Source organism: Erpetoichthys calabaricus, chromosome 14, assembly GCF_900747795.2.
Source record: "Erpetoichthys calabaricus chromosome 14, fErpCal1.3, whole genome shotgun sequence".
In the NCBI taxonomy this organism is placed as follows: Eukaryota; Metazoa; Chordata; class Cladistia; order Polypteriformes; family Polypteridae; genus Erpetoichthys; species Erpetoichthys calabaricus.
In genome coordinates this window covers 3,085,279-3,109,803 of record NC_041407.2, presented here as the reverse complement: position 1 = coordinate 3,109,803, position 24,525 = coordinate 3,085,279, and the positions used below count along the sequence as shown (strand labels likewise).

General features: G+C 38.6%; 1 protein-coding gene across 7 annotated transcripts in view; it reads left to right on the top strand.

The window, feature by feature from the left end:
* The window catches only part of myocd (myocardin), a 222,037-nt gene that overhangs the window by 106,542 nt on the left and 90,970 nt on the right, over positions 1-24,525 (top strand). For all 7 annotated transcript variants that reach the window (XM_028819265.2, XM_028819268.2, XM_028819263.2 and 4 more), the window contains exon 2: positions 11,427-11,677. In XM_028819265.2, coding sequence (XP_028675098.1) covers positions 11,515-11,677 — 163 coding nt within the window. In that variant the 5' untranslated portion in view covers positions 11,427-11,514. The remainder of the gene's footprint in view (positions 1-11,426; positions 11,678-24,525) is intronic.

The window sequence follows — 24,525 nt, the reverse complement described above, 5'->3', positions numbered from 1 at the left end:
ACTCTGTAATATAAATGGAAGTGTTCAGGTAAATAAGCATCACATTGTCTGCAGGTAGTGGATATTTTCCACAGATTACTTAGCAAAGGTCCTATCCCAACGTGGACATCTCGCCAGTCCATTGCATGACACAAGCACTCTCCATCAAAACAAACCAGATTTCAGGCACTGCATTGATTCGCAGACTGGAACTTAAATCTGGGGCAGTGGAGTTCTGCACATTCATATAAGTCAAGATCAAATCAGTGGACTGCAAATTTTAGTTTCAACAGTAGTACACTGTCATAAATTTACCATACTTCAGGCAGCATAGCCAGAAGGAATTTTTGTTTTCCTTTCCTCTAATGTCAACTGGCCATAGTTCAACAATTAATTAATTCACAAATAGTGCTGGGCTTCATTTATGTTAATCAGTTTCACACTACTTTTTGTCTTTATGAACTTTATTATGAAATTGTAAAGTTTGCATTTGCATTCCACCTGAAAACTGAATTGAATAACACTTGTCATTGCTATTAGGGCAGCATTACAAAGCACACGGGATGTATGCTGTTGTCAGACAACTTCAACATGTTTTCTGTCCATGTTCTCCACAAACAACATAGTCATCCAGTATTGGATGGTGGCTCTGTTTTCCTGATTTTAATGCTTTTGGTGTGTAAATCCCTTTTATCAGTAAAGTTGACACTCTCCACTTCACCCATTTTTTCTGTACATCTTTTCAGTACTCTTGAATGAGTATTTTCCCAGGTGGCCCAGTCACCCAGCTCTGTAGTTATCACAATTGAATGTTTGTGTTCTGTCATTTGTATAGCATCTCACATTGATAGTATGTCACAGCACATGCAGACTGTCATGGATTCTCAATCCCCTTTTTGACTCAGTTCTTCCAGCAATTCTCTAGAGTATTTATGGATTTCATGTTGTTTATTGGGCAGCACGGTGGCACAGTGGTAGCGCTACTGCCTCGTAGTAAGGAGACCTGGGTTCGCTTCCCGGGTCATCTCTGTGTGGAGTTTGCATGTGTCTGCGTGGGTTTCCTCCCACAGTCCAAAGACATGCAGGTTAGGTGGCATTGGTGATCCTAAATTGTCCCTAGTGTGTTCCCTGCAGTGGGCTGGTGCCCTGTGCTGGCTGGGATTGATTGTTATATGTGTACTTGAATTGTTTTACCTTTTTATGTTGTTCTGCGTGGACACCACTATGTTGTTCATTACAATAATGTGCATTCCTGAAAAAATGGGACAGGTAGTCCGAGGCACATGATACCACTGTGTCACTGCTATAGGAGAGGTGGTTATCCATACCTATGAGTCTGAACATTTGAACAAAAAGAAAAGACTCAATTAATAAATTGTAAGAAGAAAAATAAATAATGGGTTAAATATTGATGTTGTTCGATTTTCTGACATTACGTTGCCTTTTGGCTTTGATGTATTGGTTATGTTTTTTCTTCTTTCTTTTACCACATCGTTAAACATGTTTGTGCCTGTGCCACTCACTTTCCTTTAATAATGAACATAAAACGGATAAATGATGAGGGTCACTCTAATTAGACTGTCCACTAAAACTGTCCTGTGGCTCTCCAGGTTATATGATGGGTGCTCTCCCAATGAACCATAATCGTTACCTTCTCCATGGGATGTGCCAAAGTGCACCTTCTAAAGTAGTTCTCCTGAACCTGTTTCAGTGGTTGCATTATTCAAAAACCCAACTGGATTGTCATAGATCTCAACCATTTAGTCAATCTTTATTTCATAAAGGAGCAATAACAGCCTTATCATCATCATCAAGAAATTTTACAGAGCTAAGAAGATCACACTAAAGTATCATTTGCAAAATCTGAGCACACATTGCTTCCATTCCCCCATCTTGACTGGCTACACTCCAGCACAACTGGTGGCCTAAAAAAAAAAAGTTCAGATGAAAACAGCGGTAGAATGTAATAATCAGCGGACGCACAGGGCATCTGGCCCTGGTCATGTGTTTCTGAGCCAAATTTCTGAGGCTCGTGTACTTTATGCACTTACCAGGCTATTAATATTAGCTCAGAGATGCATTTGGTAAATCTCTTAGTTTGAAAAGATGAGATTTTTTCCTTTTTCAAACAGACACCTTTTTCTAGTCTTTGCCATTTCCCCTTTCCCACTGTAGCATTTGGACACTTGCAGCACTCTGAAATACACATCTGAAGTTGGAAGGATACCCACCTCCTCTTCCCTTAGATATATTGTTAAGACCCTGGTGATTTTCATGGATGTGGGGGTCACCACTTCAGGTACCAGAAAGCCTTGCACACTGGTATTGTTAGAATTCAACATTTCTGACTCTTGGTAACATGTATTTCCCCTGTAATTCCCAAAATTATGGTGTACTATGATGTGTCAGTTCATGGTTAAATCTGCCCTGGGCCCTAACTGAGATACTGACAAATGCATGTTCTTGTGCATTCATGTATGTTTACATATGTAAGTGTAAGTTATATGTATTGTGATGTTTGTGGGGTGACTCTTTCATGCTCTTTTGGCCCAGAACACACCTGAAACATCCCAGCCATCAGAAAAACAAAAATCTTTATTATACTTGGGGGCTCCGCCCCCTGCTCGCTTTGCTCGCACACGCCAGGGTTTGGTTTACCAGATATACAATTTAAAGAGATTATTTTCATGGGAATTGTTACATATGCATTATTTTCACTTTTACTTTAAAACTTTTGTGAAAACAATACTGTACTGGCCTTTATTTGTGTCCCCGGGCGTGGTTAAATCTCTTTCTTGCAGGACGTTTAACGCTGCTCGTGTTGTGAAGGGGGGGTGGATGAATGCGCGCTAAGGAGAAGCGGTTGGATCATCTGCTGGCTTGCTGCTACTGCTGGCGAATTGCGTCTTCTACTTGTTGCTTGTCCTTGTTTTAAGAGCTGGGAGCACATGAAGTGTGTCTGCCAAAAGCATTCCAACAACTGCTAGGTTAGATGTCCGTGAACTTGTTTTAAATGTTGTCTCACTGCCTTCTCTCGCGGGACGTCAGATTGTCTTCCGAGAAGATCACGTCTCATCTCCCTAGTCTCCCAAGATTTTTTTTTTTTTTTTTTATAAATATAATAGAGAGGTAACTAGCTGTGTAAGATCGTACTGTTAAAAAAAAAAAAGCCCGGGCTTCTAAAAACTATTGAAATTGTTAGGAAAAAAAAATTGAAATGCAGAGTTGGTGGTTTTGTTTTGTGGATATTGCTCACCCCCCATGTCTCTCAGCGGCTAAGTGAGTTTCTCTCTCGTTTGTCTTTCCTCGGCAGTTTTACTTTGGCGACCAGTCATTTTCTTGCAGCTTCATGCTGTAGCCTCATACTTCCAGGCCGCCTCACACTTATGGGCCAGATAGACCGACACACACACTTCCACGCATAGACACTTATATATAAGATTTGCTTCAAATACAAACCCTCTCTCTCTTTGACATGCATTTCCCTTTAATAATGCAGGAACAGACTTCTGGACCTTCTGTATTGTAGACACTACCACCTAAAAGGTATTATTGACAGTCGTAGCTCTTCAGAAGTTTTTACATGCATTTGGGAGGTTATTATTTTTTATGTGTACTCACCAGTCTATATAAATGCTAGATAATTTAACACCCATAGACACTAGAGGAAAACCAGACTACAAGGAGAAAACATATGCAGACAGAGGAAATTTACAAATCCCATACACGTAATAACACAAAACGGGCTGAAATTTAAATCTGGGACTGTACACCATCTTGCAAACCCAAAACTCCATTCTAATGTCACTTTATTTACCATAATTCTAGCCTATAGCATTAAATCCCATTAAAATGAAATACACTATCCCAAGTGGCACTCATGAAAGCCAAGTCTCCGGGCAGAGAGGTTTTTAAATACATTTAAAACTTCCAGACATGAGCCACTGTCAACCTGAAAAAATTTGACCCACTGCTTCGCAAGCCTTTTCTAAATAAATAAGCTTCTTCTTTCAGAAAGACACGCTGAGCTGTTCTTCTTTAATAAGCATTCACACAGACCTGGGTCACCAAGTTAATCCTCACCATTCATTAAATGCAAGTCAACCGAAAAACTTTATTTTAATCTAAATACATGGAGCTTTGCAGTGACAAGTGGCCCAAATATCTTTCAAGTTTCGGTTGCATTAATAAGCCCATAAACAAGCAGGCAGAGGTGAGCGGCCAGCTGAAAAATTCTGTTTATGAGCAAATATTTCAGGGTCCATGCAATATGTAAGAAATCTGTGTTTATGTTCAATAGCTTGTGTTCTGGGTTTGATCAAGCAGCTGGCAATGTACACGGCTATAGACTCTAAACAAATGTAATCTAAAAGATTTTTCCATGCAGAGTTCACCTGGAATGTTCCACTGGAAAGAGCCGATATTGCTCCAGTGTTTAATAAAGATTTCTTCACTTGGACATTTCTCATGATAAATATTTCATTATCTTCTCCTTTTGGTCATGACACAGCACAAAAAGGTATTGGCATGTGTTTCAAATGGGGAAAAAAAGAAAATCCACACTTCATAAATTTGAGTGAATTTTGGAAAACCTGAACTTGTTTAAAACTTTTTTTCACAAAGGTTGTATAACCATGTTCTTGAATATTTATTAGCACTTTATTTTAAATATTTGCACTTGTAAACCAGGTGGCCAGTGCAACACTTTACAGCTCATTTGTTTAATCATCAGCACCAGATGGGATTGTTAGAGTACCACCGGGTGGAGGGCAGTCTATTATGATAGCCCACCACCCCCCACTTCAGTGACTTTGAAATGTCTGGTTTTACAAGATTTTTAATCGATTTATATCCCGCCAATCCATCCTCTGCTGCAAAGGCTATCTAGTTACTTTGTTATCATACACTTGTATATATAAAAAAAAAAAAAACGTTTTTGTAAAGCCATTTCTAAACTATTGTATCATGTGATTGAAATGTGTTATTATATAATGCCTGTCTGAGTAGATCAGCTGTAGTCGTTAAACAGACTATCAGAGTCAGAAAAAGTACACCATATATTCCATCTGCTTTCAGACCCTGCTTATTCCAGTTTAAATATAATAGAAGAACCAACCCCATATGGCACGCCAGTCCATCAAAAAGCTTAATGTCACACCAATTTCCTGACACAGCACCAAGATTTAGTAATCGGCCTAACCTTCCTATTTTTTGTATTTTGCTGATAAACAAAAACACTGGGAAACCTTGCAAATTCCAAATATGCAGTTGAAAAAGGGTGTATACACCTAAAAATATAATATTCTCATACCTTCCTAGTCCACTTCAGTGTTGCTACAGCCAAATCCCCCATAATTGAGCTCAGGAGAGAAATTAACCATGAATGGACCACCAGCTCATTTCAGGGACCATACAATATGTGTATGTGCTGCTGATAAAACTTTAAAATACGAATATAATTAATAAGGCATACATTGTACCAATGTGGTCAGTCGATCAGATTCATCAGCATAATAGCAGTTTGGTCCCCTGGCCGTAATTCATCAGCCCATGGACTCAACAAGGTGCTACAACTGGAAGTTGTTACATGTCAGTTCCAGTTGATGGTAGGTCTCTACTTTGAATAACTATCAACGTGTCATCCTACAGGTGCTCTGAATGATTGAGATGTAAGTTGAATTCAAGGTTATGTTCCTTGAACCATTCTGTGGCTTTCATAGGATTGTGGTATGGAGCATTATCCTGCAGAATATAATTATCATGAAGTGACCTCTCTTTCTGCCAACAATGTTAACATATCTAGTTGGTATTCAAATGTTACTGTCTTATAATCATTATAATAAGGGAACCAAGTGATTCAGCTCCTTCAGGCTTTCCTCTTTACTCCATCTCCTTAGTACTGGCTCTTCCCAGGTATTCTCTAAGGCTATTATGGCTGCCAAAATTACACTTAGTATTAGGATTCACAAAGCTTTATATAGTTTTAGTATAATCTTTGTTGCATATCATACAGTGAGTCTGCTACAGTGGTGTGAAAAACTATTTGCCCCCTTCCTGATTTCTTATTGTTTTGCATGTTTGTCACACAAAATGTTTCTGATCATCAAACACATTTAACCATTAGTCAAATATAACACAAGTAAACACAAAATGCAGTTTTTAAATGATGGTGTTTATTATTTAGGGAGAAAAAAAATCCAAACCTACATGGCCCTGTATGAAAAAGTAATTGCCCCCTTGTTAAAAAATAACCTAACTGTGGTGTATCACACCTGAGTTCAATTTCCGTAGCCACCCCCAGGCCTGATTACTGCCACACCTGTTTCAATCAAGAAATCACTTAAATAGGAGCTGCCTGACACAGAGAAGTAGACCAAAAGCACCTCAAAAGCTAGACATCATGCCAAGATCCAAAGAAATTCAGGAACAAATGAGAACAGAAGTAATTGAGATCTATCAGTCTGGTAAAGGTTATAAAGCCATTTCTAAAGCTTTGGGACTCCAGCGAACCACAGTGAGAGCCATTATCCACAAATGGCAAAAACATGGAACAGTGGTGAACCTTCCCAGGAGTGGCCGGCCGACCAAAATTACCCCAAGAGCGCAGAGACGACTCATCCGAGAGGTCACAAAAGACCCCAGGACAACGTCTAAAGAACTGCAGGCCTCACTTGCCTCAATTAAGGTCAGTGTTCACGACTCCACCATAAGAAAGAGACTGGGCAAAAACGGCCTGCATGGCAGATGTCCAAGACGCAAACCACTGTTAAGCAAAAAGAACATTAGGGCTCGTCTCAATTTTGCTAAGAAACATCTCAATGATTGCCAAGACTTTTGGGAAAATACCTTGTGGACTGATGAGACAAAAGTTGAACTTTTTGGAAGGCAAATGTCCCGTTACATCTGGCGTAAAAGGAACACAGCATTTCAGAAAAAGAACATCATACCAACAGTAAAATATGGTGGTGGTAGTGTGATGGTCTGGGGTTGTTTTGCTGCTTCAGGACCTGGAAGGCTTGCTGTGGTAGATGGAACCATGAATTCTACTGTCTACCAAAAAAATCCTGAAGGAGAATGTCCGGCCATCTGTTCGTCAACTCAAGCTGAAGCGATCTTGGGTGCTGCAACAGAACAATGACCCAAAACACACCAGCAAATCCACCTCTGAATGGCTGAAGAAAAACAAAATGAAGACTTTGGAGTGGCCTAGTCAAAGTCCTGACCTGAATCCAATTGAGATGCTATGGCATGACCTTAAAAAGGCGGTTCATGCTAGAAAACCCTCAAATAAAGCTGAATTACAACAATTTTGCAAAGATGAGTGGGCCAAAATTCCTCCAGAGCGCTGTAAAAGACTCATTGCAAGTTATCGCAAACGCTTGATTGCAGTTATTGCTGTTTAAGGGTGGCCCAACCAGTTATTAGGTTCAGGGGGCAATTACTTTTTCACACAGGGCCATGTAGGTTTGGATTTTTTTTTCTCCCTAAATAATAAAAACCACCATTTACAAACTGCATTTTGTGTTTACTTGTGTTATATTTGACTAATGGTTAAATGTGTTTGATGATCAGAAACATTTTATGTGACAAACATGCAAAAGAATAAGAAATCAGGAAGGGGGCAAATAGTTTTTCACACCACTGTATATAACCCAACCCAACCGCTTTCTTAATCACTTGTGGGCAATAAGTCCCTTAAGGATGTGAATGCAAGATAATTCACTGTTCCAGGCAACTACTTTATAATTATAACTAAAATTTTATTCACTATGTATACTACTTTATATTTTTTCTTTCTTCATATTTTCTAGTGTTTGTCCCCAGCGGCTCCGCCTACGTAGTAGTGAAACAGGACAAACTTTAAAAAAAAAAAAAAAAAAAATTATTTATATTGAAGAATTTATATTGATAGCTTTCATATCCGAGGTTCTCTTGATATACAGTATTTTTGGTTTTGCTATCGGGCGAGAATGTAGCTGTTCTCTTTGCCAAAAATGTAAAAAGTTGGCAAGGTATCTCTGGTCAAGTGGAGGGACCTGTAGGTGCGCTCCAACATCAAACGTTACCACTGAATCTGATCATGTTCAGCTCTGACAGGAGAGCATCCCCCACGTGGAGAGAAGCACATGTGGCTGTGATATCTCTGCCAATGAACAGGTAACCTCTAAAACACACGTAGCTCTGATCTCTTTCTCAAAAACGTTAAACGTTACTCTTTTTAACAAATTGTAGATGATGATGTCTGCTGAACAAACGGGTATTACTAGCTAAGCGGAGGCAAGGTATGCTCCAACACGTGGCAAGAGGTAGAGCGACTTGAACGATGGCTGGCATGTGAGTGAGGATGGCCCCGCCCTCCTCCCTACTCCTGAAGTCCCGCCTCCCTCTCCCCTCGGCCCAAAGCGTGTCTCTCGGATTTGTGCAAATAAATCAGTGCCACAACTGAACTATAATACTTAACAAGATGAAACTGCAAAATCAACCGGAAAAGCAAAATTATAGAAAAAAACCCTATCCAAGTCTGTTAAGTAGTTCTTTTATGAAAAGCGGACAAACGGACAGATGTTGGGTTTTATATATATATAATTAGATATATATAGATGGAGAGAGAGAGATATTTAGAAAGAATTGTTTTCATGAAAAAATTGAAATTCTGGTTTTGGTACTCCTAGAACATGTTTTTAGCAGTCCAGGAAGATGTGTTACTGTGCGTTTGTGTGTCTGTAGTAAAAACTTTGTGGACACTGCAACTTAAGAATGAATGGACTGATTCTTGTGAAATTTTGTTGCCAACTTGTACTCTAGTCTTAAGAGTTGATTAGGATTGAGTAAATTCCAACTATTTAGATTCGAGCTTTTAAAGGACAAAGTACTTAAAGAACAGCAAAAAGCCAAACCACAGCTCTGAAGTTCACAAAAATCATCATACGCATTTAGAACTCTGAAGGAAAGAATTTTGAGTTCTGTCCTAAAATGGAGCTATAAGCTGTTAAAATTCAAAATTTTCAAATGCAGTAGTCACAGGGACTTAATACTAATTAGAAAGATTAGATTCATTAGAATTCATGCCTTTAGTACATTATGTTTGTTCCTCCTGATATTCCATTTTCCAAAATGTGCTGCCAGGATACTCTCCAGCCTCTGTGACCTTGAACTTAATTAAATAGATTAACAATGGGCAGATGTTTAAATCCAAGATAGGCACTTTCCCATACACCCCTACTACACAAACACACACACTTTTCACACACTCTTTTGTGGCATTTTTTCTGACTGAATGAAAGGAATCTCCAAGTGTTATGTTTGTATTCATTAAAGCACACCTATAGGGTATTTAAAGGGGCAGAGAACTATGGTTGTCTTTGGCATAAACAGAATAAGGTCTGATACAAATTTACTTAAAGAGCCTTTTACTGAAACTAAAATGCAATACTAAAGTCCCACTGCTTATAGAAAAACGCTTTTCCTTTGTGTTGCTTTAGCACCAGGTTGTCGTGGGTCTCATTTAAAATATACACAATTTGGAAGGGACAGTGCATGTGTGCCACCAACTTTTATAACCACAGTTTGCTTATTTTATGTTTTGTGCAGCTGTCGGCTCTCTGAGCTAATAAGTTTTATGTTTCTGTCAACAAAATAACAGAACCCATGAAAAAAACTCAATTTTTATGTTATCACATCAGTCACAGCAATTCTTTTCTAACAGACAGGATCTAATCAGTTAGATGTCCTGTAATTGTGCCTTTGTCACCATATATGCCAGCAAGATCTTACACTGTGAAAGAATACTGAAACACCGATTGAGACAGAGAATGAGGAGCACGACATCTCCAACTAAGAAAGCATTTTTTATACATTATTGTGCAGTGGTCATTGAACCAGTCAGTAACACTACTGATTGATTTTGGTGTAAAACTTTACACTTTGTGGTTTAGTGGTATACATCTGTGTCCTTTTTTTGTTGTCTTTTGACATGAGTAACTCATCATCTGAAGTGCCCCATTCACATAGCCAATATAATTTTAGTGACTGTGTAGGCCATTCTTGTAGTTTTGTAGAGCTGTTATCGGAGACAGAATTGTTAACATAGATGAAAGAGAGTGCAGTGTGTTATAACATTGACATTATAGCAGAGAGATAAATATGAAGAAATGTAATTACAATTTTGGCTTATACCTAAACCCCAAGAGCTCGTTCGAAGATAGAGGCATGTGGGGAGTTTGACTAGGGTGGTACCTGTGCCAAGTCATCTTTTAGATGTCCTAAGGTGAACTCAGGAAGGCCAAACACCAAATGTGGAGCATAAGGTCAACAGTTCACTTGAACTCAAGTTTCAGTATGAGTACACAGGGTAATAATGGGGCATCACAATAGTTTTGGATTTCTGCATTTTAAGCAGGACAGACATACAGTATATTAGAAAATGTACTACTGGGATAACTGGCTTGTAGCAGCTGAACATTTTGATAGCTTTGTAGTTTTCTAAACCTATAATCCCTTTGTAATTTTAAATAGCAATCCTCAGTGTCAACCCTCTCTTGGTGCTTCTGCACTGTGTAATGGTTTCCAGTGTCAACAGGCCTCAGGTGCCCCAGAGAGCAGGTAGTGAGTGTTACCTTGGTACCCTATTACAGTAATACTGTGTATCCACTCTCAGGGTCACAAATGACTCATGCCTAACTTTGTAGCAAAACCTTTAACCCCTAAAGAAGTCCTATTATCAAAAATAACCCTTTGCAAATTCTTATTCTACTATAAACAAAGTTGAATGTTGAGGGTCACTTTGTTAAATAATGAGCCATGACGTCTGCATCTTCCAGTTGCTGTGGATAACAATGGTTGCTGCTGCCAACAACAATAACTCCACAAAGTGGCGGTGTCTGTGAACAAAATTTGTAACCAGAATGGCAGGGAATAAAATAATGATAAAAATTATTCAAGGTTTCAGATTCAGAATCATAACAAAAGCAAAAAGTAAGTGCAAGAACGAGAGTAGCACACAGAACCACAACAGGTACCACAGTAGTGCATCAGTAGCGAGTGCAAGTGTCCTTACGATGGTGTATCTTTATTAATTAATTTTTTTTTTAAATTTTTGTCTGAAGAAAGTAACATAATGCACAATGAAGCAGATAAAATTTCCAGAACTTATGCAATAAATAACCTTAAAGTCAATCTAGATAGAACACAAGAGAAATAAAAAGGAAAAGAAAACCTAACAAAAGAGGAATCCTTTATTTTTTTTCAAAATTTCAAGACATATATATATATATATATATATATATATATATATATATATATATATATATATATATATATATATACATATATATACATATATATATATTTTAATTCATCTAACATTTAGTCAACTAGTTTTGACTGTAGCTCAAATGAGTTATTTGTTTGCTTATTGATTTATATTTTCAATATTTATTTTTCAACAGTTTGTCTTCACTTTCCCCATCGCTCTAACCCTTGATCTCTTCGAGTGGAGACCCAGGGGTCTGTCAGGGTCCTCCCAACAAAACGGTGATGAATGGCGTTACCAAAAAAGAGAGCAACAGCCAAGACGAGAACTCGGTTCAGTGCAGCAGTGTCGGGAGTGTCTCCAAGTGTGACTTTGTGGCAGATGAAATGCAGGAGCTCACTTTGCAGGTGAACCAGCAGTTGCCACCACTAACAGAGAGGAAGAATGGTGAGTGTGTCATCCCCTAGGGGAGTCCTTTCACTTGGTCTTTTTTAATATGAGTTTGTCTTTCTCTTAGTGTAAACTATAGTTATGTAGGAAATGGGGGGAACTGGATGAATGTTCTTCTTGCTGCTTGATGGATTAGCATAGTGGATCCAACAGGTCTGTGTGGAGGGTGCGCTGTCATGTCCATTTTATATTATGTAGACAGAAAGCACAGAGCTAGTAAAAAAATTCAACAAAGTCTCAATGGTGGTCCAGACCTGTATTTATTAAGTTCATTCTTTTTAGAGCTGGTAGGGTAGCAATCTCTACTAGCCCACCATGATTCACCAAGTCAAGCATCTATTAAAAAAAAAAAAAAAAAATACAGTGACTGTAAGGATCTTCAGCAGGTTCAATGAATTTTGCACTATTTTGATAATGTGTACACATTGTATTTCTTTAGAAATGTGTTTTTTAAATATTGCAATCCTTGTTTTTGTCATTGCTTTGGGGACATCAAGCTTATTGTAGCTCAACTAGGATAGTTTTTCAATTTTTTGATTTAATGCTCTGATTTGACTTCTTTTTTTAGCTTGCTGTATTGGGACTTAGGTTGCATTGGATCACCTTATTGTTTATGGTAAATCCTTTTCCCTTTATGCTCCACGGTGCTTCATTGTTAGTGAAGAACATATTTATGATATTAAACTTTTATTTTATATACATAAAAAGTACAGTTCAACACAAAGTACAAGAACTCACCACTCCCTAGTATTTTCAAAATGACCCACCAGGAACTGTGGAAGATGCTCTAGATTCATAGGGTGGAGGGCAATTTTTGGTGGTGGTTGGCAGGTGCCCCTACTCCTTGGGGAATCGCCCACAAAACACACAGAACATGTCACAGGTATAGAAAACACAGCAGATAATTAACAAAAGTAACATTAACATAAATAAATGGGCCAACAAAGAACAAACAAGACTTTGAACCCCTAGCTAGGTGAAGAACCCTGGCTGAGATATAACAAAGTTGTTTGTTTTATATATAAGGATGGTTAGTTCTTGCAGGTTGCCACTATAAATGTGACAACTGTTGATACAGTAGATCGGAGCTGGGAGTTATGTCACAGATTTTGTCTGTGGTTTAACTAACAAATAATGGAAAAACTCTCTCCATAAAAAATGAATAGGAATTAATGAAAAAAATAAGAAATGTTATGTTTTTAAAAGTAATTGGTTCCCTTCTTTGAACTGAAGACTCAAATTTTTTATTTGTTTCTTTAACAAAAGTTTCATCGTTTGATTTGCCTTTGTTAGACTGTGACTTCTGTTTTAATGCTTTATAATTTCTGCCAGCCAAGAAACAAACAACTAGCAATGCATTCTTTTCATTTTGGAAAGAAGTTCTTTTCTGTCATAGTGACTGTCTGATGGTATTGTTTGTTTGTGCTCTTTACTGTATTTTAATTGAACTTGCAATATAAGAACACTTTTGTTTGACTTCAGGTTTTATTGTTTTATTCTATGCTTATAGGCACTTGCACAGGCAGATGGGATTTTACAGGGGAGCAGAGCAGCACTCTGAATCATATGGTGGAGGTTGTACAGTACCTGCCTCCCCAAATGCAAGTTGATTACAAGACCAAATGAAAACCTTGTTTAATGGCCATTTTGTACACCAGTTGGGACTAGCTTGCCTGCTGATCTGGGCTTTCCATTTCAGACCTGTACTAGTCTATTCATCATACAATATTCAATATACATACACGGAATAAGAAACCGTCGCAAGTAGCTCTTAACAATACTACTAAAATAAAGTTAAGGACCAAATATAAAATGGCACAATCCTATCTGAGGCTTAACGTTCACTTTGGGTTAAGGGGCCTGCTGCCAAAATGTGTAGCAGGTAAATAGGTAAGTATGCAATGCACCATTCTGCCAAGCAGCTGCATGAGCCAGAAAAACGCACAAGCCTGTATTAAAACCATCTGATGATTAATCCACGCTGGAATATTATTTAGTTACAATCCTGGGCTTCATTGTCCGATCAGAGCCGCCTTAGCACACTGAGTCTGAACTCAAGGAATGCAAGGACTTGTGTGATCTAAACATTCCTTTAGAGCCAGGCAGCTTGCACAAAAATGAAATATTACACTCACTGCTTTCTTAGTGGAAGACAAAGCAAGTGTGCCTTCTGCTAAACCACCCCCCTGCGCCCCCCCCTTTCCATGATGTAATGTGCTGTTTTTAAGACTCTAATTGAGAGAGAACATAGGTCAGCAGCTGGCATCTCCCCAGGTTTATCCATTCATGCCTTTTAATCCCACTGGTTTTCAGGTGAATTTTTTCTTGCTTAGATATTGTAATGTATTTTGTGTTATGCAGCACTGCGCAAGTTTGTTGGAACAGTGCTGAACAAGGGAACTGATTACTTTGTGGTAAAATAATCATCAGAGTACATGGAGCTCGTTCTTGTAAAATGGCTCCCATTATGTCACACACGCACATACAGTAAACATACAGATGTGCACATATAACTACAGCCCCAGCAATGAGTGACATCATAGCAATAAAGAAACATTGATTAAAAAAAAAAAGTCAAAAAACGAAACAATAAAAAGTAAACCTCAGAAAATGGAAAAAGAAACAACTTCATTTAATTTGTGGCAGCTGACAACATGATATGATTATGTAGTGTAGCTCAAATTCCTCTAATTAACAGTGACTTATACTTAAATATTTTACTATAGTGAGCTAACGATGTGAAGGATGTACAATAGTACACCAGTAGTTGTCGTCATCAGTTAATGAAAGGCCAGACTAGTTAACAATAACTTCTTGTTCCTTACACCATTGTAATATGCTTAATATTTTACTGTAGGCATATTGTGGTGCATGAGCTGAAGTTCTGAAAAACTTGCCATACCCTTCCCAATAGATGTGCTGATATGCTCAATTAATAATAGGCCAGCATCATCCCTGAATACACATTTAACTACTTGTTACTTATCTTTATGTACTTAAGAGATCTTACCATAAATGTACTGTACAGTATATAAAGTTCTTTTCAGAAGGGCAAGAAGAACACCTAGGTAGGGTGCTAGTCAATGACAGGGTGCAGGCACGCACGCACGCAAGGGCCAGCTTAACAGCCCAGTTCATTTAAGCTGCATGTTTTTGGATTGTGGGAGGAAACTGAAGCACCCAGAGGAAACGCACAATGACATGGGGAGAACATAAAACTCGTACAGCTCCTCTAGTGCTGGAGATTTGTATGTGCATATTAAAAATCATAGTATTTGACTGGTCTAAAGCTAATACCTCATAAAGGTCATCATTTGCTCACCATTTAGATAGTAGACCCAAACACCTGAAAACTGCTTGGCTCAGCACCCTTAACTCTAAATTTACTTGAGGTGGAAACTGGTTTGCTGTTCTTTAAACATAACTATTTGACATGGTGAGCTGCAAACCTTAAAAAACCTGCCATTCTTCTCCTCAGTGATCATTAAAATGTATTATCATTTGTAACAAATACTGTTGAGTTCATTCAGGTAGCATATTCATTTACCACTCAAGGCATTGTAATATACATACATGTGTAATTATCAGAGTTCTCCACAGCGCCCTTAAGTGATTGGTTAGGCATTATTTAAAGTGTGCCTTGTAAGGCAGAGGTAATTGAAGTGGCAGGTGTCGTTCCTTCATTAGAAGTATTTAAATTGAGGGACAAGCAGATGAGGAGCAATTTGAAAGATGCATGACCGCACCCCCTATAGTTAGATCGGTGTAGTACACATGTGCAATAAACAGGCCATATATTTGTGAAATATTTGATGTCAGACAGATAAAAAAACTGATAATTCTGTAGAGAAATGATATGTGGCCAATCAAACAGTAGTAGCTCCAAAAAACCCCTGCTTCATCCAGAAGGCAAATCCTCTTGTGCAGCCATTAATTTAGAATGGCCACACCATTTCTGTAATGATGTCATTGCTATATTTTGTGCTAAGCTTTAGAAATAAATTCTAAGGGAAGTCCAAACTTTAACACCACTGGACCACCCCACCTCCCCCTGGGTGAGGACAGGGTCTTGATTTACAGTTCAGCAATTCTAGTTTAGACAAAAACAGGCAGCAGTTTGTGCGCTGATCGCCAGCACTGGCTGCTTTGACAGCAGGCAGAAGTGCTGAATTTCCGAGTTAATTTAAGCAAAGATTTCAATTTTTTAAACAAAATAATTTCTGATCCTGATGACACTGTAGATAAACATTGTGTGCGGAGGCGTGGCAGAGAAACATTATTAATAATAAGAATCATAACATGTTCAATTAGTCATAAAGTGTGCCGAAGACATGAATTATAACGGCCTCTGGAAGAAGCAAAAAGAGCTCAAACTCATTCTTTTGTCTCCAGACAGAAACATTTCATTTTTTATTATTATAAATATGTACTTTCTGAAAAGTCTTAACTTTTTTTGCCAATTTTCCTTCTTTCAAATCTCTGCTGACTGCAGCAACATGGGAGCTAATGGACAGGTTGCCATAAATATTTATATATATTTAATGTTTGTTTAAAGTCTTTCTCAATGCAAGTTTAAAAGTAAAGGGGTGGAGGGGGTTACAAGAGGTCAATGATGGGGCATGAGTAGTGAGCTGATGTCCTGACCCTCTGCCTCAAATGAAAATTCTTTAAGGCAGAAGTTTCCATTGCCTATACGGTAAGTCCATTCTATTGGCTTGTCAAGGTGGATCTCAGCATCTGCTTTTAATGGTCTTGTGTGGCACACTTGGATTGATTTTTAAAGAAACAAATTTTATTTTCTTCAGTCTGTGTGGACCCAAGATACTTTGTAGATAGTCTAATCATGTGAGCCTTGGTAGATTAACTGAGTCTGTAAAGCCATCGAGTGAGAAAGTAGGGAAGCATCCATCATTTTATATACCGTCTTTCAAACTGTCAAAAGCATTTTTGACTTGCATTAAAGTGTTTTCATAAATCTTCAGTTGAGTTAATCAGTAGATCTTAATCAGTAGATTTAAGTTACTTGTTCAGATCTATAGATTGAAACAGAAATAAAAATTAAATCTTTATTTTTATGATTTCACATAGTACTTTTTGCGGTCAGCGAGCTTTTTCACATTGTTTACAAATGTATTTTCACCCACACTTAAATGACTGAAAATGCTTACAAGGTAGACGTTTACCTACACTGGGCATGCACGCATCACCAGAAACACAAAAATCAAATGTCCTCCTTGCAGAGATGGTTACGCCGTCGGCCACAGAATTTATCACAAAACTTAAGTGCAGGTTGAGTAATTTGACTTTTGCACTTCTATGCATCTTTCTAATTGTACTAAATGCAATTTAGATGCATACAGGCAAGCAACACAAAAAGCACCATGAAGATCAACAGGACCCTAGTCATATAATAAGCACAAAAAGATCAAAGTGTAATTAAAAAGTCTCCATTTTCAGGGATTAAATACATCGGGGTATGTGTGGACAAAAGGTGAAAATAGAGATAGTGTGAGTGTGGCGTAAGTGACAGTCAAAGGGGGACTTAGACAGGGAGTAATGCAAACTGAAATCTGTGCCCATTGTAGTATTATGTAGAAACTTCTGACAGCACCAGGCCTACATGTTCTTTACTGATACAATACAATTGTTTCTATTATTCTGTAATCGGGCATGAGCAGTTAAGTAAATCCTGCAAGGTCCCACTAGGAGACAGTAGTGAAGAGTAAATATCTTTACTTCTGGTTTTTATAGTGTCTTTACCTATAAAACACCTCAGAATGTTTTTTTCAAAGTACAGTTGATTCATATCTCTATAGTATGAGCATTGACAGGTTAAGTGTCTCAATAAAGGTTACAGAATTAGACATTATTGAAAATATGACTGGGGCAGTTGTGATTTTGTATAGAACTTTATGTATAATTTACAGTTATTTACAAATCTCCATAATGCGAGTATAGTGAACGATTTGCTCAGGTTCTCGGGTAGTAAGACAGCAGTCAAGATTCCATCCCATCGCAAGGTCCTTCATTATATAGAACAACTGTGTGCACAATTTGACTATTTGTCTCAGTACTTCACTCTAGGTAAGTCAATGTTGAAATAGAACCTGTCAGGGAATATGTTGCCTTTCTTATTGAATTTCATTCAAAGCCTTTTTTTTTTATATGCAATATGTATTTTCCATATTTGTACACTGCTCATCCAAGCAAGTTAAGTGATAAACTCGGGATTAGTTAGCATGGTACACATTTTTGCAGTATGAATGCTGGCAGGCTAAGTAAAAAATAGTTTCACACTTTAAGGCAGTAGTGAAAACTGATTCTGTACATTTTTGATTTTTATATACAATAGTGTTTTTGATGTTCAAAACCATGTCTAGGTTACTTGTTCAGTTACAAGTGATTGGTGCATTACAATTTAATGTCTTACCCACTAGGGGGTGACTTCAATTACACATTACACAAATAGGAAATGCTACCTTTTTCTGTAAGGGCTGCTACTTGTCTGATTCCTCCAAGTTAATCATTTTATTTTCAGTTTTTATCCCATCCAGCCCAGCCAAATTGTGCTGCTCAATGCATAATACCCCTCTGTGTTAAGTCTGCACTTCTATCTCATTATACAGAAAGATTTAACACAGTGATACATACCTTAGTTGTATAATGAAAAAATATGAATTGTGAAATAAAGTCATTGTACCCTATTGGCAGAGAGACTGGACTAGAAACCTCTGGGCTACAGATTCAGATTCTAAAATTCTTTTTCATGTCATCAGAAACATTTCTTGTGGAGATGGTGGCCAAAAAGTGTAAATCCTACTTAATGGCATTGAGGCACCTTGTATGTGCAGTGGATGTGAATTTGCCGGCGTCTGGAATGATGCTGCAGTGTCTTTCCATTAGAATGTCAAACAGTACATGGCTTGTCACGGCTTTTCTTCATGAATGCTCAACTTGGCATCTAGGAAGACTGTGGTGTAGATAGATAGATAGATAGATAGATAGATAGATAGATAGATAGATACTTTATTAATCCCAAGGGGAAATGTAGGAAGAGTCTTGGTGCCATACTTGTACTGTCTGATATACCTCAGCTGAGGATGTTAAACAGTTGTGCAGTGTGGAATGATGGTAATGATTGAGGATCATAAAACAACAGGACATATTGCCATTATCTTCTAAAGACTTGGTGACCTTGAGACTTGAAAATGCATGGCACATTGGTATATATCACTACTGTTGGAACAAAGGACTTTGGCCTGTAGATTTCATGTTGTACTTGAAGAACATAGTGAAGAGTGATTCATCTTATTATATCTCACGTTTCCTCTACTTACTAGTCTATGGCCTGTATCCTTTGCGTTTTTGTCCTCTGCACCATAGTTATAGGTACCCTGCTTGGTACTCGCCTTCTGGGAAAGCATCTGCTTCTGTCATAGAGAAATTGTTTCAACCTGTGGATTTTGTCATGCTAACCTGTTCATCCTCATACCTTCAGCTAATGCACGTCTCAGTGAGAGCTGCTTCTGTTGACCACAGTCTTCTTTTACTCATTGTGCCCTTACCTCCGAGTTTGAAACTGAAGTCACTTTAGACACAATTCATGGTCACAAATTACAGGATAAGCTGCCTTCTGTGCCCGTGGAGCTGCAACCATATTTGTCCAGCGATTAAATGTCTTCCAAAGTTAGAAAGGTCTTATCTTGTAGCCATGCTGTCCAGAATCACAAACATCCACTTTATGTAGTGTCCTGAGCATGGTGAGAGCTGAATGTCTTCATCAACTTAGCATGAACGTGTGTGTGTATGGAAAAACCTGTTCCAAAATCGTTGTCTCCCTACTTGAACCAGTGTGCACATATTATAGGCACATCTTCTTTCAAATCAAATGTTTTGAAGTGTTGCTGACCATTAATATACAACAGGAATTGAGTCATCTTTTGTAACTCTTACTAGGTTTTACATCCGCTAACTGGTAACCACTCCACCAGCAATTCCCACAGGTCTTCTCCACATTCTTTTAGGCTGGCAAGGCTTTAGCTAAGCTATAAACTGTGTGGCAGAAGTGCTTGGTTGGCAATGAACCAATACAGTCCGACACCGGAAGCACAGGTGAAAATCAACAAAATTATTTATTTGTTGTTCTTCTGTGGGATACGCCTTCCTCGTACCCACAGACACAACACAGTCCCCAAAAAGACACAACAGAAAACCCAAAAACACCACAAAAATCACTCCTCTTTCTCCACTTCTCCCAAGCATCTTTGTCCTCCTCCTCCCGACTCTGGCGCCCTGAGTAGTGGCCACAGGCTACCTTTATAGCCCACCTGGAAGTGTTTCAGGTTGCAATTAACCTAAATTAGGCTGCACTTCAGGGTGTGGTGGTGTTACTGCCCGCACGGGCTCAAGAAGCCTTGCAGCTCCCCCTGGTGGTGGCCACGGAGCCCAACAGGGATGAGCCACGGTGTTTCTTTCAGAATAGTGGCCCTGATTCAACCCAGGGGGGCTACCACCAAGTGTTCTGGGGAACGTAGCGTGGATCCCATGGCTACTCCCCCAGATCTAGTGTCAAAGGGACTTCCTGGCCAGGCCTGGGTCTCGGCTGTCCGCCACAACTGATTCAAAACATTATTGTGACCTATGGTACCATCTCTATTTCAATCACCTGTCCTCTATTTAAAATTAAAGCAAGCACCTGCGAGTAAAAGACACCTGCTAAAAATTAATGTTTTGCAGAAATAAGAAGTAAAACTGGAGATTAATGGAGGAGTACATAAAGTGGGTGGGACAGTGGTGTGGTGACAGATTTGCTTTGAGTCCCAGTCTCAGGAAGGCAGAAATATATGTACGCAAACTGGCATCATGCACAATGCATATTAATATATATAATGACAGTGGCGACAGAAAAAAGATGAGCTACTGGGTACTGGTGACAGAGGAGCCTGAAAAAACAGTTAAATGTAGTGGGGCACATGCCAAAGGTCTCCTGAGGTTCTTTAAAGTAAATTCCATGCTGGATAAGTGTTGGATGAGGTCACAAGATTAGATCCATCTGTTCCTAATTTTGCTTTATCTTGAAGAATCTTGAATGTTACAAGTTCCCTTGCGGACATTCTTCCTTGTAATGGGCATAGCTGGCACCATCCTGAGTTTCAGGAACGTTTGCACTAAGTGAGGCCCCCTATTAAAAATAAACACTGGCATGGAGTTGATAAATATTGCGGTTTTTGGGCATATTTTTAGCAAAAAAAAATCTGTGAGACAAAAGTAGAAATAGAACCTGAAGTGCAAGGTTTACTCTGAAGTGTATCCAACGTTATAATAAAGGGACAGTCAAAGTTCTAGACTTCATTCTGCTATTCTTGTTACTTTGTTTCTGCATGTTGTACTTATACTGAGGAGACTGAGACTTTACCTGTGTCATTCATCTCATTGCTTTTGTGTTACCTGGACAGAGCAATTAAAGGGGTCACAATAGGCATCATGTTTATATTATGAAATATTGGAATGTTTTTTTTTATATATGCTTGTGCATGCACGACTAATGTTTATCTGAGCAAACAATTACCGTATATAGTGTCTTTCTGTTGCAAATGCCATTATAAGCTGCTACAAAGCATAATCATTTACAGTGAGAGCGGTGGCAGGAGATGTGATACACAGGCATGTTAAAGGGACCTCTGCTTTACTGTCCAATATCCTGGTCACTGGATTATCCTTACTATGTCGGTGTACTTGTAATACTATGCATGCATGAGTGTATATATTGTATGTGTATGAGTTTATACAGATACTTATATGTATATGTGAGTCTGAGTGACTGTGTGTAAATTTTGTATATGTGCTAGTTTTATGAAAGTATATATATAAATAATATAATATACGAGGGGGGACCCAAAAATAACCGGAATTTTGTTGTTGTTAGGTTGGACTTGTAGTACGTGGTTGGGCCGCTAGGGCGATCTAGTTACACTCCTCTCAAGTCAGTCTGGAAGGTTGTGCTTGTGTTCAGTGAATTTTTTTGTAAAAGTAGGTTGCGCAACAGTGTGAGAAGGAAACGCCCTGATTTGTGGGAGTCGGGCGATTGGTTCTTCCATCATGACAACGCTCCATCTCACACTGCTCTCAGCATTCGCCAATTTTTGGCAGGAAACGGTATGACAACCCTGAACCACCCACCCTACTCACCGGATTTAGCTCCGCATGATTTCTTTTTGTTCCCTCGGATGAAAAAAAGACTTGAAAGGAAGGCGTTTTGCTGACGTCGACGAGGTAAAACAAGAAACGAGCAGAGCATTAATGGGCATTACTTCAGACGAATTTAAAAAATGTTTCAAACAATGGAACAAACGGTTAGATAAGTGTATTTCCGCCAATGGAGAGTACTTTGAAGGAGACTAATTGTAGTTTGTACAGAAAATTAAATTAAACAGGTTTTAAAAATATTTCCGGTTATTTTTGGGTCCCCCCTTTTTTATATATATATATATATATATATATATATATATATATATATATATATATATATATATATATATATAATATATAATATTATAATATAGTATAAACGCATGAAGAGGGCCCCATGGTGGATGTTTGTCAAATGGTAGACCAACCACATGCGTTACCTGGTAGGTAACGACCTATACAATCCGGTCAGGACTCAGACTACGAATGCAATGAATTAATTACTCCGATCTACAGGCTGTCAAATAAACGAACTACACGCCGTGGCGCAGTGTAAAGGGACTTCGTCTCTTGACGCTGACGTCCAAAGTTCGATCCCCGCAAGGGGAGCAGTAGAGTGTGTACGCCTGATGAGCCCCAATAAGGGCAAAACACGTGTCGCGTACTCTTCACATTATTTGACAGTAAACTATGCAACATTCCATGATCTGCTTCTCGCAACTAAATAGGGCCCCATGGCAGATGTTTGCCGAATGGCAGACCAACCACATGTGTTACCTGATAGGTAACCACCCATACAATCAGGTTGGGACTCAGACTACGAATGCAGCAAATATATTTATGTACACACAAATATTATAACAAACAATCAACAACTCCCCTAACCACATGAATATATCAAATCATATCAAACACACACATAAGAAGTTCTGGCATTAGAGACCTTCTGCTGTCAATCTGTCATGTACAGTGGGTAAGAGTAAGATGAGGTACTATGAGGACAGGACTGCTCAGTTTTGCTGCAGGTTTACATTTAAAGGCATTGACGTTTGAATCAAGCAAGTCCAGCTTGCTGTGTCCACATGTCAACATGCTAATTGAAGTTTGTTCTTTCCAGTGTCCCCCTGGTTAAGTCAACAGCATTCTAGTCAAAATGATTCATTTGTTAGAATATTAGCTCAGAGTGAGTCATTTCTATTCCTGGGCTAATAAATATTAATGAGAGAGTATGTGCATGTGCAGTGTAATTTTATGTATTTGGGTTTGTCTGTGTCAGACTATGTGAGATTGAAAATGCATATATTGTATATATACTTTTCAGTTTATGTATAGGTCTGTGAGGCTATACTAGGTGATATGAGTGATTACATAATTGTTTGCATTGATGTACTTCTTATTGTACGTTATGTGAGTGTGTGTATAAATAGTATGATTCAGTGAGTATGCATTGTATATGTATTTGTTTATCTGTGTGCCTTTGTATATGTGTATGGTTGTGTCTCTGTGTGTATGGTATGTCAGAAAGAGGGGAACTTTTGCACGTGGCCGGACTCCGAGTTGTATTGGAAGTCCGATGTATATAGGTTGAACAGGACTGGAGAAAGTACAGTCCCCTTCAGCGCTCCTGTATTGCTGACCACAATGTCAGACCTGCAGTTCCCAAGACGCACATACTTTACGCACAATTAGTAGGAGTACAGTGACAGTGCAGTTATGGATTTACAAGAAACTGCATTGGAGCCAGCAGCTGGTAACAAAGCCACACAGAGTATATAACACTGCTTGCCACTATGCTATACTACTTAAACGACTGTACCAAATGATTTACCCAGTTCTGCCATGCTGATTTCCAATAGACTGTTAATACAGTTTTGTTTATAGTGTGGTGAGTGTTGTCTGAGCTGAAGTTAATGATTAGCATACAAGTTGCTAAATATAAAATAAATATGAACTGAGTGTGGGCAAGTATGCTATCAAGAAAAAATAATTTACAGTAATGCTGATGTAATGTAACACCATTCAATTCTCATGTTCATTTTTTTAAACTTGATGAGTGATGTGAGGGACTTCAGTTTTGTAGGTTTCACCTAGGTGTGTTTAGTAAAAGAAATAGGAAAGCTTTTCATTACAAGTATTTTCTGGACATTGGGTGATGCCCCAGAGGTTCACCGGTAGGTGGAGGGAGAAAGAAGAATCAGCACCCTTAGCATTGTCATGGTTGGCAGGAACACTAGCCCAATTCCATTTCAGGGCACAGATGTCAGAGTAGCATCCAAGCTAACTTGCTGTAAGTTTCACTATGCTGAAATAGCTATTGATAATGAAGGGGTTGCAGTAGACTGCTAAAAGAGTGGTGCAATATTAATGACTTTTTAAAGTTTTCTGTTTGATCTAAAGCAACAGATTACCTGTTCCTTCCATTCATGTTTCAGTGCCAGATGTGAAATGATTGGACTGTCTCAAAGACACAAACTTGGGCTGCAAAGTCATCCCCCAGTCCAAAGTCCAGGTCCCCCTGCATTGGGATTGCGGATCCACAATCTTAACACTCTGTACCCTTTATTTTTCATTCCTTTCAAACCACTACAGTTTCAGGACGATCAGCTTGGAGTTCAGTTTTGGCAAGAGAAATGGTGTCAGTTTGAGTGTTCTGTTTT